General features: G+C 46.8%; 1 protein-coding gene and 1 long non-coding RNA gene across 3 annotated transcripts in view; one reads left to right on the forward strand and one right to left on the reverse strand.

Annotated features, from left to right (window-relative positions):
* Positions 1 to 689: 689 nt before the first annotated feature.
* Positions 690 to 8636, reverse strand: LOC116583426. 2 transcript variants are annotated; one of them, XR_004282719.1, is made up of 4 exons: positions 8343 to 8636; positions 6512 to 6671; positions 2569 to 2687; positions 690 to 1071 (listed from the first exon to the last, which is right to left on the reverse strand). It is a non-coding gene; the product is annotated as an uncharacterized LOC116583426 (long non-coding RNA). The 2 variants fall into 2 exon arrangements; XR_004282718.1 differs by lacking the exon at positions 8343 to 8636 and having other exon boundaries at positions 6512 to 6790.
* Positions 8637 to 12500: 3864 nt separating this feature from the next.
* Positions 12501 to 16851, forward strand: part of HPRT1 (hypoxanthine phosphoribosyltransferase 1) — a 41395-nt gene continuing 37044 nt past the window's right edge. The window contains exon 1 of the mRNA XM_032330824.1: positions 12501 to 12706. Coding sequence (XP_032186715.1) covers positions 12680 to 12706 — 27 coding nt within the window. The 5' untranslated portion in view covers positions 12501 to 12679. The remainder of the gene's footprint in view (positions 12707 to 16851) is intronic.

Consider the following 16851-nt stretch of genomic DNA (forward strand, 5'->3'; position numbering starts at 1 on the left):
TCAGCTTACAGAGAAATCAGCTTTAGTAGAGCCTTCCCTGTTCTTTGTCATTCTTCCTGGAGGTCCCACTCTTTCTACAATGATGGAAATGCTCTCCAGCCGTCCATGTGGGCTAACACAGCAGCCACCAGCTGTAAGTGGCTACTGAGCATTTGAAATGTGGCTAGGAGGACTGAGGAACCAAATTTTTTATTTAACTGTAATTCATTTAAACGTAGACTAATGGCCACATGTAGTTAGTGGCCGCCATACTGGATAGCACAGCTCTACTTAAATCACAGCAGGGATCTTTGGGCAAGCCCAAAGGGAGAGCAGAGACCATCTATGGAAAGACCAAATTGTTCTAGTGGTTCCTTAGGATAACCAACAGTATCAGAATGGAGGTGAGCCGAACACCTTAGCAGGGAACAGTACACAAGGGAAAGGACCCGCTTGTAACTAGTGGTGTACGATAACCTTGGGGCAAGAACATTTCATAAACAGAGAAGGCCGCGGGGAAATCTTCAGGGTGTTAAAATCTGGCCTGTACAGTGTGTGCTAGAATCCCTATAACACAACAGTTAAGGGCACCTGGGTGGCTCGGTCGATGAAGCGTCTGCCTTCGGCTCAGGTCATGATCCCAGGGTTCCTGGATCGAGTCCCACATCAGGCTCCTTGCTCAGCAGGGAGCCTGCCTCTCCCTCTGCCAAACAAATAAATAAAATCCTAAAAACTAAAACAGCCACTTCACTAGCCCTTACACCCATAAACATGAATGCTATCACTACAATGCTTGAAAAGAGATACCATTTCCTATAGTAGTAAAAGGTAAACCTAAAGTAACTTGAGCTTCTTTGACTTGACAACTTTCCCTGTGTCGTGAGCCTAAACTACAAGACAGTTTACTGTTGATCTCATGAAACATACATGAAGCATACCTATTATAATTATTGCTAACACACACCCCTCCCTACCTTTGCTTGTGAGGTCACACTGAGTCAGGTGCTAGCGGGCATCTAGGAGAACAGCTAAGGATGGGTTTTGGTGTAAAATACCTCATCAGTTGTATTATTCTGAACTTGGTGCCTGATCCTAGGAAAAAGCAACATTAGAAAGAGATGTTGGGCAGCGGTGGGGGGGTTAAATGTGTGATGGGCATTAAGGAGGGCACTCGTTACATAGCACATGCCCTCCTCAATACCCATCACCCTGTTACCCCTACCCCTCCTCCCCTCTGAAAGCCCCAGATTGTTTCTCGGGGTCCATAGTCTCTCATGGTTCTTCTCCCTCTCTGATTTCTCCCCCTTTGGATTTTGCTCCCTTCCCCTATGGTCCTCCACGCTATTCCTTATGTTCCCCGTAGGAGTGAAAGCATATGATTGTTTTTCTCTGCTTGACTTATTTCACTCAACATAATCCCCTCCAGTCCCATCCATGCTGATGCAAAAGTTGGGTATTCATCCTTTCTGATGGAGGCATAATACTCCATTGTGTACATGAACCACATCTTCTTTATCCATTCATCTGTTGAAGGGCATCTCGGCTCCTTCCACAGTTTGGCTATCGTGGACAATTCCTGCTATGAACACTGGGGTGCATGTGCCCCTTCTTTTCACTCCATCTGTATCTTCGGGGTAAATACCCAGTAGTGCAATTGCTGGGTCATAGGGTAGCTCTATATATTTTCAACTTTTTGAAGAACCTCCACACTGTTTTCCAGAGTGGCTGTACCACCTTGCATTCCCACCAACAGTGCAAGAGGGTTCCCCCTTCTCTGCATCTTCACCCATTCTGAAGCTTTAACCTTTGACCCAGCTTTGCCTGTAAGGGTTTCATTTCATTGTTTTAGGACTTGGCCCTGGAGCCAGAATTTTACAAGCTTCCCAAGTGACTGGACTGTGCCACCAGGGTTGAGAACCCTCACTAGATCTATCCTGTCTCTTCTGGAATAACTATATTGAGGTAGGATAGGGACCATTTCTTATTCATCTTCAAGCCCACTGATATACCTAGCACAATGACTTACAGTTAGCAATTTCTTAGGAAATGCTCCTTAATCTATCTCTGTCAAAAAAAATAAATAAAATCTTTTTTTAAAAAAGGAAATGCTCCTTAAATACTCAATTTCTAGAGAACACGCTGTACTAAAATATTGGTGTTTGTCATTTTGGTGCAATGGAATCACTGTTTTCTTTCAGATATACATTGGTTAGATACTTTGGTGAGAATGTCTAAAAGAATATCACTCAGCTCTATACCTTGTTGTGGCACACATTCTTAATTTTCTTTCCAATAGTCCTTTCCCCCACCTTCTTTTCTTTGCTAACAGAACCCTGGGTCTTGTTCAGTGGACAATGTGCCCAGTCTAAACCAATTCCCACTGACCACTGACCAGTCTAGAGAGAAGTAAGTGTGACACAGTTTTTGGCCATCTAGATTACAGGGGGGTATATGAGAAAGACTTTTCTTCCTTATTAGAGAATTGTAGAAATAGGGTCTTGGGGAGCCCTCTTCCCTCCTGTTGTGCTTTGAATCTTGTGTGAATGTCTGGAGCTACAGGAGACATCTTGTGACCAAGAGGGGACAAACCTGAGAAGGGTATAATAGAATGGGAAGAAAGGCTTGACTTCTGGATCATGTCTTTGAGCACTCAAAGCCTGGGATGGTTTTCCGTCTGATTTCTAATTCAGCAAACAGTAAATGTCTTCCTGGAATACAAAGAATAATAAAATAAAATAAAATAAATGTTATAACCTAATACCCAGAACTTAGCTTCTAATACTAGTATTTTCTCCTACTTCTAATACTACTTTCCAATGAGTGGAACCAGGGCTTTTTGGAAAAACAGCCAATTCCAAGGCTAAGATAGGAAAAGTACAAGATGAGCCTGGTGTATCTTTTGGTGCCAGAAATTAAGAAAGTGCTCAAAGAATGATGGGAAAATAACCACAAAGACACAGGAACCAACACAAAGGGACTCCCAAGAGCCAACTTCTGGGCACAAAAGTAATTAATGCTACTGATGGATCACTACCTACAGGATAAAATGCCTGGGTCTCTGGTGATTTAAATAATTTAAGAACTAATGAATAGAGAGAAGAGAACGCTCTTTATTATAGCAGCATTCCAAATAGTAAGTGAAGAAGGAATGATATTAATGGAAAGAGCAACATTCGACAAACATCCCAGTAAGAACTATTATAGTCCAGAATCACCAGTAGATACCAGAATGAGTCAGTGAAAGTTTGATGGGGAACAGAATAGTTCAGTCTCCAAGCAGCCTGCCTCATGATCCTTATTAATTACAAGGAGGAAAATAGTATGTAGTGAAGAAATATGGCGGACACTGCCTTAACTGAGTGATTCAACTGATCATCAATAATGGAACAAACTAGGGCACCTGGGTGGCTCAGTCGTTAAGTGTCTGTGTTTGACTCAGGTCATGACCCCAGGGTCCTGGGATGGAACCCCGAATCACGCTCCCTGCTCAGCAGAAGCCTGCTTCTCCCTCTCCCACTCCCCCTGCTTGTGTTCTCTCTCTCTCGCCGTGTCTCTCTCTGTCAAATAAATAAATAAAATCTTTTTTTTAAAAGGGACAAATTGACAAGCCTGTGCCTCCTAATAGAGAAACACACCGTTGTGACTGTTGTGTTTCTCGTCCAAAATGGAACACCTGAAATTCCGTCGTGTAGTAACATCAGACAAACCTGAACCGAGGGATATTCTACAGAATAACTGGCCAGTGCCCTTCGAGAAACGTGAAGGTCATAACAGACAAACACGGGAGCTGTTCCAGAATAAAGGAGGTTAAGGAGATTTAAGGGAAGGCAACATGTGCTCCCGGATCAGATGTTGGTCCGGAAAAAGTACACTGACGGGACGACTGATGAAATTTAGATAAGGATTCTAGATTAATTAATAATGTTACATCAATGTTAATTTCCCGATTTTGATCATTGTACTGGGTGTGGTTATATTAAATGTTAATGCTGGGGAAGGGTATACACACCTTGCCCCGCTTACAGTGGGGGGAGACCCTGATAAACCCACTGTAAGTTGAAAATATCATAAATCAAAAAGCATTTACTACACCTAACCTATCAAATATTACAGCTTAGCCTAGCCACCTTAACATGCTCAGAACACCTACATGAGCCTACAGTTGGGCAAAATCATCTAATGCAAAGCCTATTGTATAATCAAGTGTTGAAGATCTCATGGAATGTATTCAATACTGTACCGAAAGCAAAAAACCAGAATGGTTGTCAATGTATGGGTCGTTCACCGCCCCCCCCACCCCGTGACCGTGTGACCGACTGGGAGCTGTGGCTTGCTGCCGCCACCCAGCTTCACGAGAGAGGACCGTACGGTATGCTGCCAGCCTGGGAAAAGACCAAAATCCTAAATTCCAGGTATATGTTCTACCGAAGGTGTACCGCTGTTGCACCACCATAAAGTCGAAAAAATGTAGGTAAGTCGGGAACCATCTGTACTGAGAAGGTGGAGAGAGAAAACCAGAATCGAGAGGCAGGACAGTCAGGAGGGTGGTGTGTCCCAGAAGCCAAAGGAATAGAGAGGCACAAGAACCCAGTGACAAATCATGTCAAATACAACAGCGAGGACGGTTCTAGGCCAAAAATAGCATCCATTGGATCTGGCCAGAGAACAGTCCATGGTGTTGTCCAAGCCAAGGTGTTCTGGCACCGTTGTGGGTGCGGAAGACAGAGCGCAGTGAGTGAGGAGGCTAATGGCAAGGGAGAAGTCTGAACAACTCACGAAGCTGGTGCTGTGACTGAATTTTTTTTTTTTTTAAAGATTGTATTTATTTAGCTGAGAGAGCTAGCAAGCGAGCAGGGGGAGGAGCAGAGGGGGAGAGAATCTCAGCAGACTCTGCACCAACTGGGGAGTCCAAAGCGGGGCTCAACCCCACGACCCATGAGATCATGACCCGAGTCAAAACCAAGAGTCTGATGCTTAACCGACTGAGCCACCCAGGCATCTCCCCGAAAAAGAATTCCTTTTTTTTTTTTAATTTACTAAACAGTTTATTAAAAAAAAAAATCCTGGGGTGCCTGGGTGGCTCAATGGGTTAAGCCTCTGCCTTTGGCTCAGGTCACGATCTCAGGGTCCTGGGATTGAGCCCCACATCAGGCTCTCTGCTCTGCAGGGAGCCTGCTTCCCCCTAATCTCTGCCTGCCTCTCTGCCTACCTGTAATCTCTGTCAAATAAATAAACAAAATCTTTTTAAAAAAATCCTAAGCAGACAACAACTTCTGTGAGCCATGTGCAATTTTGAAAGTTCTAGAAATCAGTCTATATAAAAGACTCCCTGCAATAATATCAGAAAGCTATGAAAGACGTTAAGATGACCACAGTAGGCAGCTGGGAGAAAATTAAGTCCTGCCAGTAAGAGTTTAGTGGACGTTAAGAAGACCCTGATCTATGGGGCGCCTGGGTGGCTCATTGGGTTAAAGCCTCTGCTTTCAGCTCAAGTCATGATCCCAGGGTCCTGGGTTCAAGCCCCGCATCGGGCTAACTGCTCATCAGGGAGCCTGCTTCCCCTCCTCTCTCTCTACCTGCCTTTCTGCCTACTTGTGATCTCTGCCTGTCAAAAAAAAAAAAAGAAGAAGAAGAATGATGGGCTCCCCGCCGAGGGGAGGAGGCGCCCGGGCCAGCCGGAGGCCTCTCCTTGGGGCTGAGCGGGATGGTGAGTGTCGCGAACCCGGAACGCACCCACAGAAGACACCGGGCTCGGGAGGTCTGACGAAGCAGGATCTCGCTTTATTGAGCAGGGCAGCGGCTTATATGGGGTGAGGGAAGGGAAGTGAGGTCAGCAAAGTGGGGGCCAATGGGGATGTGCCGAGTCGGGGGGAGTTGGGAGAGACACGCCCTGCAGGGGGTGGAGACTCGCGGGAAACGAAACTGATGGGAAACCGAAACCGTCACTTTGGCGCCTTTGTGGTCGGCCATGTGGGTTCCCGATCCCGAAGAGAAGGCCACCTGGCGCCATCTTAGCCTCTTGGGGCCCAACAGAAGAAGACCCTGATCTAGACATGGAATGTTAGCCTAGAGATTGAATGAGGGAAACTCTGGGTGATGGGTGGCTGACAATTTTCAGAAGAAGAGATACAGAATTTGAAAAGAATCCAATAAGAATACATAGTCCTATGATATAGCACCTGGCCTTACTTGTTATAAACTTGTTTCTTTGTTGGAGCTAAAGCTAGTACGCGTGACTTACAACAGCAGTTAACTTGCTGTAGACATTCCTGTCATAAACTGTTTCACAACATCAGATTTTCCTCAGAATGTTATGGAAATTTTTCTGAGAACATGAGGGATGACATCAGGAGAGGACTTTCAACATGCACATTCATTCATTCACTCCAGTATTCACTGACTTATTTTTTGGGAGAAGAGAAACTTGAGTCTGTACAGGCCTGAGGGGAAAGATGAGGAGGACAGAGCTGTGAGACAATAAAAGAGACAGGCACCAGAGGGGATGGATCTGCTGGTCAGAGGGGCTCCTCACCTCTGGCCTTGGAGGAGAGAGAAGACCGCGTAGATGTGGTGGGAGGGACTGACGCGCTTCTTCCCTCGTTTCCGTTGCTCTCTTCGTAGTTAATGGGGCCCAGTCTACCTTCCAGAGTGAGGATGACGAGGCTGAATGAGGGCAGATGTTCACAACATTCCTGAGGGGAACAAGAGGGGGTGCTGACCAAGGACTTGCAAAGGACTGTGGCAGGCTGTTTAGGGCCCAGAAGAGACCTGAGCCCATGAACCCATCTCCATGGTTGTGGGATTTTCTCTGCTGCCTGGTAGGGGTAGATAAAACAGGCTGTGGGGCTGAACCATGGTGTGGCTTTGCCATCTTGGCAAAGCAGAATTAAGAAAGGTACAAAGGAGGGGTGCTTGGGTGGCTCAGTGGGTTAAGCCTCTGCCTTTGGCTCAGGTCATGATCCCAGGGTCCTGGGATGGAGTCCCGCATCGGGCTCTCTGCTCCGCGGGGAGCCTGCTTCTCTGCCTACTGCTCCCCCTGCTTGGGCACTCGCACCCTCTCTCCCTCTCTCTCTGACAAACAAAACCCTAATAAAAAAAAAAGGCTACAAAGCACTTCCAGCAGTTGGCAAGAGAGGGGTTCTGGTGGAATCCAAGCTGATGTGGAAAGGAAGCCGGGGCTCCGTGGTAGACCGGGAAACGGGAGGCAGCCCACGAGCCTGAAGCACAATTCTGCTAGGCAGGGTGGCCGGGGACAACTGGAGAGGAAGAAAATTGTGGTCGGAGGTCAGGAGACCGCAGCCAAGAACGGCCATCCACAGTATTGAAAGGCGTCCCCACCCAGGCCCTCTGCCACCGCTGGGAGGACTCTACTTTCCAGTTTGCCTGGGAGGGATGGTTACCCCAGCAACTTGCCCATGGCAGCATTTGTCCCAGAGTTTTCATTTCCCCACCAGGTGTAAGTAGGAATCACTGAATCGCCCTAAGCCAGGATGCGTCTGGGGGGCCACCGCTTTTTAATTCCAGCTTCTCTGCCTTGGTCTTGTCTGCCAGCTTGCGTGGTGCGTACCAAGACAAGCACATTCTCCCTTTACCACAGAGTTAAACTAGTGATAACCCTTCTCCCTGTTTCTAATCTTTTCCAAATACGATGCAGCCCTCTCAAGGACGGCGAGCTAGGTGTTCACAGATAACAGAGCCAGCGCACTCAGGCGTTAGCCGTTGGAGACAACCGACTCATTCTCCTCCCGGGCGGGGATGAGAGGGAAGATTCAAGATTGTGCCCCTTGCTGGACCCACAGGCGTCCCGGCAGGACGTGCCGTCCAGCTGCGCCCATGCCAGAGCCCCGAAATCGCAGGAAGCTGCCCGGCCACGAGTGGGTAGCCCAGTGGGCATAGTAAATTACCTCCTTCCATGGACATAAAATATCTTTAGGAAAAGGAGGCTGAGGTGTCCTGCCGTAGAGCACAGTAAGGAACCTCAATGCTCTCAGTACCACGGTTATGTCATTCATTATATGGCACAAATCTACGACCCGGGCCTTTTTAAGAATCTGCAATCCCCCCCTTTCGACATGGGAGTTCAAACACTAACAGAGCGAAATTTGTGAAAAAGTAAATACCATATTTGCTACCTAGGAAAATTGATCATGACTGTGTGTGTCCCGTTCACAAGGAAAAGTGAAGTGATAGCTTTAAAGAAGTAGCCATCTAGATCATTAGAGGCTTCCAATAGGAAACCAGTTGTATTAGGGTTCCCCAGAGAAAGGGAACTAATGGGATGTGTGTATGGGGGGGATGGGGAGAAGAGAGGAGGGGGAACACGAAAGAGAGCAAGAGAGGTTTATTTGAAGGAACTGGCTCACGATTGCGGAAGCTCAACGAGTCCAAAATCTGATGGGAGAGGCCGGCAGGCTGGACACTCAGGGACGAGCTGCGGTTCCAGTCCAAAGGCAGTTGGGGGCCCGAATTCCTTCTCGCTCAGGGGAGGTCAGCCTTCTGCTCTTTCCAGGCCTTCAAATGATTGGATAAGGCCCACCCACATTGGGGAAAGGTAATCTGCTTTAGTCAAAGTCCACTGATTTAAATGTTAATCCCATCCAAAAAACACCTTCGCAGAAACATCCAGAATATTTGTCCAAATTACCAGGGCGCTGTGGCCAGCCAAAGGGACACGTAAATGAACCATCCCATCATTCGTTAATTCCAATACTAGTTCAGTGTTCATCCAGTTCCCGGAGTCAAAGCAAAGTTTATGGAAATTTATTCTGATGAAGGTGGAAATAATCCAAGATTATTGGGAAAGCTCCTCTAAATTCAATTTTAAAATCCAACATTTAGGATAAGTACTTTTGTGGTGATTTTTTTTTTTTCATAGAAATACAGCTTACTTACTAAGTGAAGAAACGTGTGGAGCCGAAATATACTCGAAATTGGTTGTGGAAGGTAAATAATTCCTCATTCTGTCCAAACAAGTAGACTTTTTGGAAAGGCAGGAGTAAAGAAGGGGAATGTTGGGTTACACCCAAGCTTTCCTTATCGCTTCCTGCATGCGAATATTCTAGTAAAACTGGCATACCTCGCATATTTCACACCCAGAGTAGATAATATTTTAATCAAAGATTTTATTTATTCATTTGACAGAAAGAGAGTGAGTACAAGCAAGGGAAGCAGCAAAGGGAAAGGGAGAAGCAGGCTCCCCTCAAACCCAGCAGGGAGCCCAATGCAGGATATGATCCCAGGACTCTGAGATCATGACCTGAGCTGAAGGCAGATGCTTAACTCACTCAGACACCCAGGTGCCCCAAAGTAAATAATAATTATTATTATTTTTATTTTTTTAAGATTTTATTTATTTATTTGACAGACAGAGATCACAAGTAGGCAGAGAGGCAGGCAGAGAGAGAGGAGGAAGCAGGCTCCCTGCTGAGCAGAGAGCCCAATGTGGGACTCGATACCAGGACCCTGAGATCATGACCTGAGCCGAAGGCAGAGCCTTACCCACTGAGCCACCCAGGTGCCTGATAATTTTTATTTTAAAATTACAAAATTGGGGCACCTGGGTGGCTCAATCGGTTAAGCATCTGAATCTTGGTTCTGGCTCAGGTCATGATTTCAGGGTTGAGAGTGAAGCCCTGAGTTAGGCTCTGTGCTGGGAGCAGAACCTGCTTGAGATTCTCTCTCCCTAACCCTCTGCCCCCCAACCCTGCTGGAGTGAGCCTGCATGCTTTCTCTCTCTCAAAAAAAAAATGACAATTATTTCTCTACATGAAAATTTTATTTTCTGTAATAATGAGTAGTAATTATTTTCTTGATTTCTTTTTTGGGTTTAAGACAATTGTAATTTTAATTTTCCAATTTTTTAAAATATTTTATTTATTTATTTGACAGACAGAGATCATAAGTAGATAGAGAGGCAGGCAGAGAGAGAGGAGGAAACAGGCTCCCTGCTGAGCAGAGAGCCCTATGCGGGGCTCGATCCCAGCAGCCTGGGATCATGACCTGAGCCTAAGGCAGAGGCTTTAACCCACTGAGCCACCCAGGCGCCCCTAATTTTCCAATATTTTTAAAGTAGGCTTCACACCCAATGTGGGGTTGAACTCACGTCTCTGAGATCCAAGAGTCGCATGTTTCACTGACTGAGCCAGCCAGATGCCCCAACTGTTATAATTTTAAAATAACACACTTTGATTTTAAATATATTGTCCAAATTCAGGAAAATATTTCATATGTGAGCCAGATTTCCACTTCCCAAACAAAAGTACTGCATCTCGCAACTTGAACTATCTGCTGTTTTAAATTTTAAACACAAACAAAAGCTCCAAGTTGTCATAGAATGACAGGACTGAAATAATAGTACTGTTTGTCCTGACAATCACCAGGCTATCAGTGTTTATTTCAAACCTCCGTGAGAATACAAGAGTATATGTGCTACCACAGGGCTCAGAGAAAGATTTTGCAAGCCACCGACAAGCCAGAAGAGCTCTGGAAGTGTTGGATATCTTATTTAGAAACAAATGGCGGAGGGGGTGGGCAGGGAGCGGCACCTGGCTGGCTCAGTTGGCCTGACTCCTTGATCTTGGCTCAGGTCTCCATTGCTGGGGATGGGCTTACTTAGACAAAGAAAGAAAGAGAGAGAAGAGAGAAAAAGAAAGAAAAGAAAAGAAAAGGGAGAGAGAGTGGGAGAGAGGAAGGAAGGCAGGAAGTGAGGGAGAAAGGAGGGGAGAAAGAAAGGCACTCAGTCCACCTGTGCAGGGGGTCCAATGTATAAACCGGAACTGCTATGAATTAATTCCTGGTGGAACACAGTGTTTGTTAAAAGGATAAGTAATAAAAATGTGCTGGTAATGAATCTCAAAGTCTATATCCAAGAGACATGCATTCATGTGTTTATGTACAAAATATGTATAAAATGTTCATAGCAGCACTATTTGCGGTAAACGAAACCTGCAAACTGCAGAAATGTCCATCAGTAGGAGAATGGAGAAGAGGTTTCATATGCTAGAAGGATAAATAGAGTGAAGAATTGTTTCAGGCAAAAATATGGAACACACAGCATTGGTATTAACATTTTTTGAAGCAAGGACTATATTAGGAGCTCTGGCATTATTTTGTTTAAACTTCGCCATGCTCTGTGATGGAGATATTATCTTCATTTGACAAATAAGGAAACTGAGGCACACGGAGGTCAACGATCCTGCTCAAGGTCTAACACTGGTTAGTGGTGAACTCAGGATTTCAACTTAGATCTTTCTCAGTCCAAAGCCTACATGTACCTTTTCCACTACAGTCTGTTAATCGTTCCATGATTGGGGGTGGGGGGCGAGAAACTTGGACGCTGTGGTGTTCACATACTCATATGTCTACAATTATAACTGCTACTATTTCTTGAGCACCTACTAGGAGGCAAGTAGTGTGCTACAAAAATGGTTTTTACAATTCTCGGAACAACCCTTCACAGCAAGAATTTTTTTTTTTTTTTGATGAAGGCTCAGAGGAGTTCAGTGACTTGCCCAGTGTCACAAATCTCTTACCATCACGTATCCCTCAGTGGCCCTAATAGAAGACCCCTACTATGTGCTGGGCACTGTGGTGGGGGTAGAAGCAGTAGCAACGTCAGGAATGGCACAACCGATTATTTGCTTACCCGACCTATGTAAGACTAGGTCAGGTCAGGGAAGATCCCCTGCCCAGTTCCATACAGGGATTTGTGGAGGCAAAAATAAGGATCGGTAACAGCCACATTTCCCATTTGCTGATTATGCAATGTCTCAGGTACGGTGCAATCCATATACATATGCACACACAGATACCATGTCTAATCCTCACAACGATCCTGTTAATATCCTCACTTAACAGAGATGAAAAGAGGCTCATTGGGTCTGATTCACACAAGGCCACACAGCAGTTGGGTGTTCTCCAGCGGATCTGGACCCTGACCTGCTGACTCTACAGCTCTAGGTCTGAACTCGCACACCCAGTTAAAGTTTTTTTTCAAAAGGTTTTTTATTTCTTTATTTAACAGAGAGAGAGATCACAAGAAGGCAGAGAGGCGGGGGTGGGGGGTGGGGGTTGGGGAGCAGGCTCCCCGCTGAGCAGAGAGCCCAATGCGAGGCTCCATCACAGGACCCTGAGATCATGACCTGAGCTGAAGGCAGAGGCTTAACCCACTGAGCCACCCAGGCGCCCACAGTTAAAGTTTTTTGGTAGAACTGGGCCACCAGGCTGGAAAATGAAATCCGCAATGTGGTCCAAGGTCTTGGGAAGGGGACGCCGGGCGAGAGAAGCACGCGGTGACTGCAAGCGGTAGAGCCGGAGCCCAGTTTAGGGCCGCAAGGAAGAAGCGAGGCGGCGGCAGGATTGGGAATTCGGGAGCCCTCCGGCTGGCGGACGCGGGGAAAGCGTGACAGAGGCCGCACGCGAGGAGTCTCCGCTTTTTCCGCAGGAAAGCCCCCCCCTTCGGGAGTGTGGACACCAGCGGGCGCCCGCCCAGGCTCGGGGCAGTCTGGGGGGCGGAGCTGGGGCGGGGCGGGGCGGGGCGTGCTTTGCCTCTGCTCCGGCGGCGGCCTAGAGCGCTGCGACGAGCGCATCGCTCAGTTCTCCCGCGTGTCGCCACCTTCAGCGGAACCTCCGCCTCCTCTGCTGCGCCGCCGGCTTCCTCCTCTTCAGGCTGCCGTCGACCCGCACGCCCGCCGGCTCCGTAATGGCGACCCGCAGCCCCAGCGTCGTGGTGAGCAGCCTACCCCGCCGAGCCGTGACCGTGGCCGTGGCGGCGGCGGCGGGCGGCCCGTGAGGCGCGCGGCCCGCGGTGCGGCCGCCGGGGTGGCCGGGGGAAGCCCGGAGGGGCGGGGGGGCGGCCGCCGCGTCCCGGCTGGGGCCTTACGTCACGCGGGGCGGCGTGTGGGACGGAGGGCGAGGTGCCGGGTGGGTGCTTCTGGACGACCCTGGCAGGGAGGGCCGCGTGTGGGAGGGGAGGGTGGAAATGGCGTTTTGGTTCACTCGTGCTGCCGGGGAGCGTGCTGCGGGGAGGGGCCGCGCGGGCCAGTTCGGGAAGGATCTGGCGCGCCGCGGGTTTGGGCCGTTTACTGGTGGGGAGTTCGGGGCGGGGGCTTTCTCCCGGGAGGTCCTTCTCTAAACTGGGGGTGTGCTGCCCAGGTCCTGGGGGTGCTGGTGTAGAGGGCCCAGGCACGGGCACGACCACAGGGGAGGGCGCGCGCGGACTGGCATTCGTACCTAGTTCCGCAAATACCATAGTGACTGTGCGAATGCGCATTGCCTGATTGAATCCTCACGGCAGCCTTGGTAGCGGTAACCATGCCTGCCTTTTTACACACGGTGAAAATAGAAGATATTAGGTAATTTTCCCACGGCCCAGACGTAACCAGGCCTCGAATTGGGATGCGCCTCAACCTGGATCCTATGCTCTTCGATCCTGCGGGGACAAAATACCCGAGTCCGCTCCTTACCTTCAAGGACATTCCTACCATCATCAGCCTCTCGTATCCTGTCTCCAACCTCATTGGTTCTTTTTGTTTGTCGAACAAGCTCAGCTGCATGCCCCTCCCACCTTTCGGATCATTCTTGCTAAAATGGCCAACGCCTCTCCCAGACAGTTACATGCCTTAGTCTGCATCTTCGTCGTCATCGTCATCGTCGTTGTTATACTCACAGTCACCCGATTACCTGTTGATTGTCTTTCCCACTAAACCATAAACTTTATAAAAGGTCAGGGATCACCACCATAACCCCAGCACATAGGACAGTGCTTGGCATATAAGGAATTACCAATAATGCTTTGCTGAATTAAAAAATAATTAGCCACTTGAGCCCTAAAAAGGGAAGGATTCTGTTCATATTCGGCACTGTGGCTTAATTAAGGTAAAGACCAATGTTCTTAATGGAGTCTGGCCTGGAATCCTGCTTTTTTGGGTTGTTTCCAAGCTGTGTGGCTTTGGGTAACTGACTTCACTTTTCTGGGCTTAAGTGTTCTTAATGAATCACTGAGGTGCCGTTGAAAAGATTGTAAAACTGTCTGCAGTCTTAACTGACGAAAGAACCTTTCTATGGTCCTTGACTGGGAATAGTAATATAATATAATAGCTATCATTGTGTTTACCTATATAGTCCTACTTAGTCCTCAGAACAACCCTATAACAGCATGATTATTTTTAAAAAGATTCATTTTTTTGAGAGAGAGTGGGGACCGAAAGAGAGAGAGAGAGAGAGAATCCTCAAGCAGGACTCCCTGCTGGGCACGGAGCCTGATGTGGACCTCTATCCCAGGACCCCAATATCAGCACAATGATTACCATTTTACAGATGAGGAATCTTTGAAACCTCTGAGAGGTTAAGTAATTTAAGCATACCCACATGACACAGTTACTAAGAGGAACTCAAACTCAAACCTTGGTCTCTTTACCAGAGCCCAGGCCCTTAAAATGGGACACTAATAGTAGGTACTCAAAAAATGGCCGGGGCTGTATTTTTTATTCAGTTGCTGAGGAAGTTAGACACTTTTAGCTGTGATACCCCGCCCCAGCACATAGTGAGTTATTATTGCTAGAACTGGCTGTTAGTTTTGTTTGAACATTAAGATCTTCATTGTGTTTGCAATGTTTGCCAATTCCCGTTCCTTTTTTAATTTCCTTCCCAGAAATGGTCTGGATGTTAGTAGTAACAAACACACAGTGGTTACTATGTGTTGGTTTCTTTGCTAAAAAAAAAGACAGAAGGACCAACCAGATCAGCAGAAAAGTGGGGTCTTGGAGTTTTCCTTCGGTTTTCTTGTAATTCATCAAGTAGTCACTGGGCCATGTCTTGTGGGGAGAGGCTGAAGATGCACTAGTTTAGCTTTCTTTCTTGTATAATTTTATCCTGTGTGGATTCAGTAAGATTCACCTGCTCTGAAAGTGTTAACCACCTTTGTTAATATCCACGGTGAGACTGCATTGTTCCTTTGCCATTGCACCTGTGCTGCCAAATTACTAACATTTAGCATAACTTGCTACTAACAAGAATTCATACACACTTCTGATTGCTATGGAACTACTCTACTCTCCACAGTGTGCGTCTGGTAATTGACAGGTATATATATATTTTTGTCCAGAATGAACATGGCTGTTACTCCACAGTGCACACTAATAAAAGGAAAGGTCATAGTGTAGGATAAATTCATGTACTTGAACATAGAGCAGTTATGGACCAGCTTATCTAGAAGCAGCTAATAATTTACCCCTGGGTTGAATAGTAAGAAAGCTGATTTTAGGGGCATTTGGGTAGCTCAGTCGGATGAGCATCCAGCTCTTGATTTCCGCTCAGGTCGTGATCTCAGGGTCTTGGAATTGGGCCCTACATTGGGCTCTCCACTCAGTGGGAAGTCTGGGGATTCTCCCTCTTTGCCCTCTCCTGAAATAAATTTTAAAAATCTTAAAAAGAATGCTGATTTTAATTCTTTTTTTAAAGATTTTTATTTTTATTTATTTGACAGAGAGAGATCACAAGTAAGCAGAGAGGCAGGCAGAGAGAGAGAGAAAGGGAAGCAGGCTCCGTGCTGAACAGAGAGCTCGATGCTGGGCTTGATCCCAGAACCCTGAGATCATGACCTGAGCCGAAGGCAGAGGCTTTAACCCACTGAGCCACCCAGGCGCCCCTGATTTTAATTCTTACAATCCTTCAATTCTTAGAAACCTTTTAATTCTTTAACCCCAGAAGGGAAGGCAAACAATTTATATATGTAGTTTATTTGTAAGACTGATACTAAATTGGAAGATGAACATACTGCTAGCTTAAATTACTTTCACATTAAGAATTAAGTGCATCAGTGATCCATAATTTCATTTTATGATTCACCAGGTTATCACAAATTATCCCAAGGGGATGGCATATTCTCTGCTTTGGTGCTTTTTTTTTTTTTTTGGTTGGTTTTGGTTTTGGTTTTAACTTGCTATTTTTAGTAACATATAATGTATTATTTTCCCCAGGGGTACAGGTCTGTGAGACATCAGACTTACCCATTTAACAGCACTTAACATAGCACATACCCTCCCTGGTGATATTTTTTAAGAATTTTAATACTTTTGGGGCACCTGGGTAGCTCAGTGGGTTAAGCGTCTGCCTTCAGCTCAGGTCATGATGTCAGGGTTCTGGGATCTAGCTTCGCATCAAGCTGTCTGCTCAGCAGGGAGTCTGCTTCCTTCTCTCTCTGCCTGCCTCTCTGCCTACTTGTGATCTCTATCAAAATAAATTAAAAAATAATTTTTTCAAAAAAAGGTTTAAAAGAAGTTTGATACTGCTTTCCAGGTTTTTTTTGGAGATTTTATTTATTTATTTGACAGAGAGAAAGATAGCAAGAGCAGGAACACAAGCAGGGGGACTGGGAGAGGGAGAAGCAGGCCGCCCGCGGAGCAGGGAGCCCAATACGGGGCTCCAACCCAAGACCCTGGGATCATGACCCGAGCCGAAGGTAGAAGCTTAACCGACCGAGACACCCAGGCACCCAGGTACCCCTTTGTTCGAGTTTTCTTTAAGAATTTTAAAGTGGGGGCACCTGGGTGGCTCAGTGGGTTAAAGACTTTGCCTTCCGCTCAGGTCATGATCCCAGGGTCCTGGGATCGAGCCCCGCATTAGGCTTTCTGCACAGCGGGGAGCCTGCTTCCCCCTCTCTACCTGCCTCTCTGCCTACTTGTAATCTCTGTCTGACTTATGATCTCTGTCTGTGAAATAAATAAATTAAATCTTTTTAAAAAATTATTTATTTTTTTAAAAGATTTTTATTTATCTATTTGACAGAGAGAGATCACAAGTCAGAGATTACAAGTAGGCAGAGAGGCAGGCAGAGTGAGAGGGGGAAGCAGGTTCCCCGCTGTGCAGAAAGCC

This window comes from Mustela erminea, chromosome X, assembly GCF_009829155.1.
Source record: "Mustela erminea isolate mMusErm1 chromosome X, mMusErm1.Pri, whole genome shotgun sequence".
Taxonomy (NCBI): domain Eukaryota; kingdom Metazoa; phylum Chordata; class Mammalia; order Carnivora; family Mustelidae; genus Mustela; species Mustela erminea.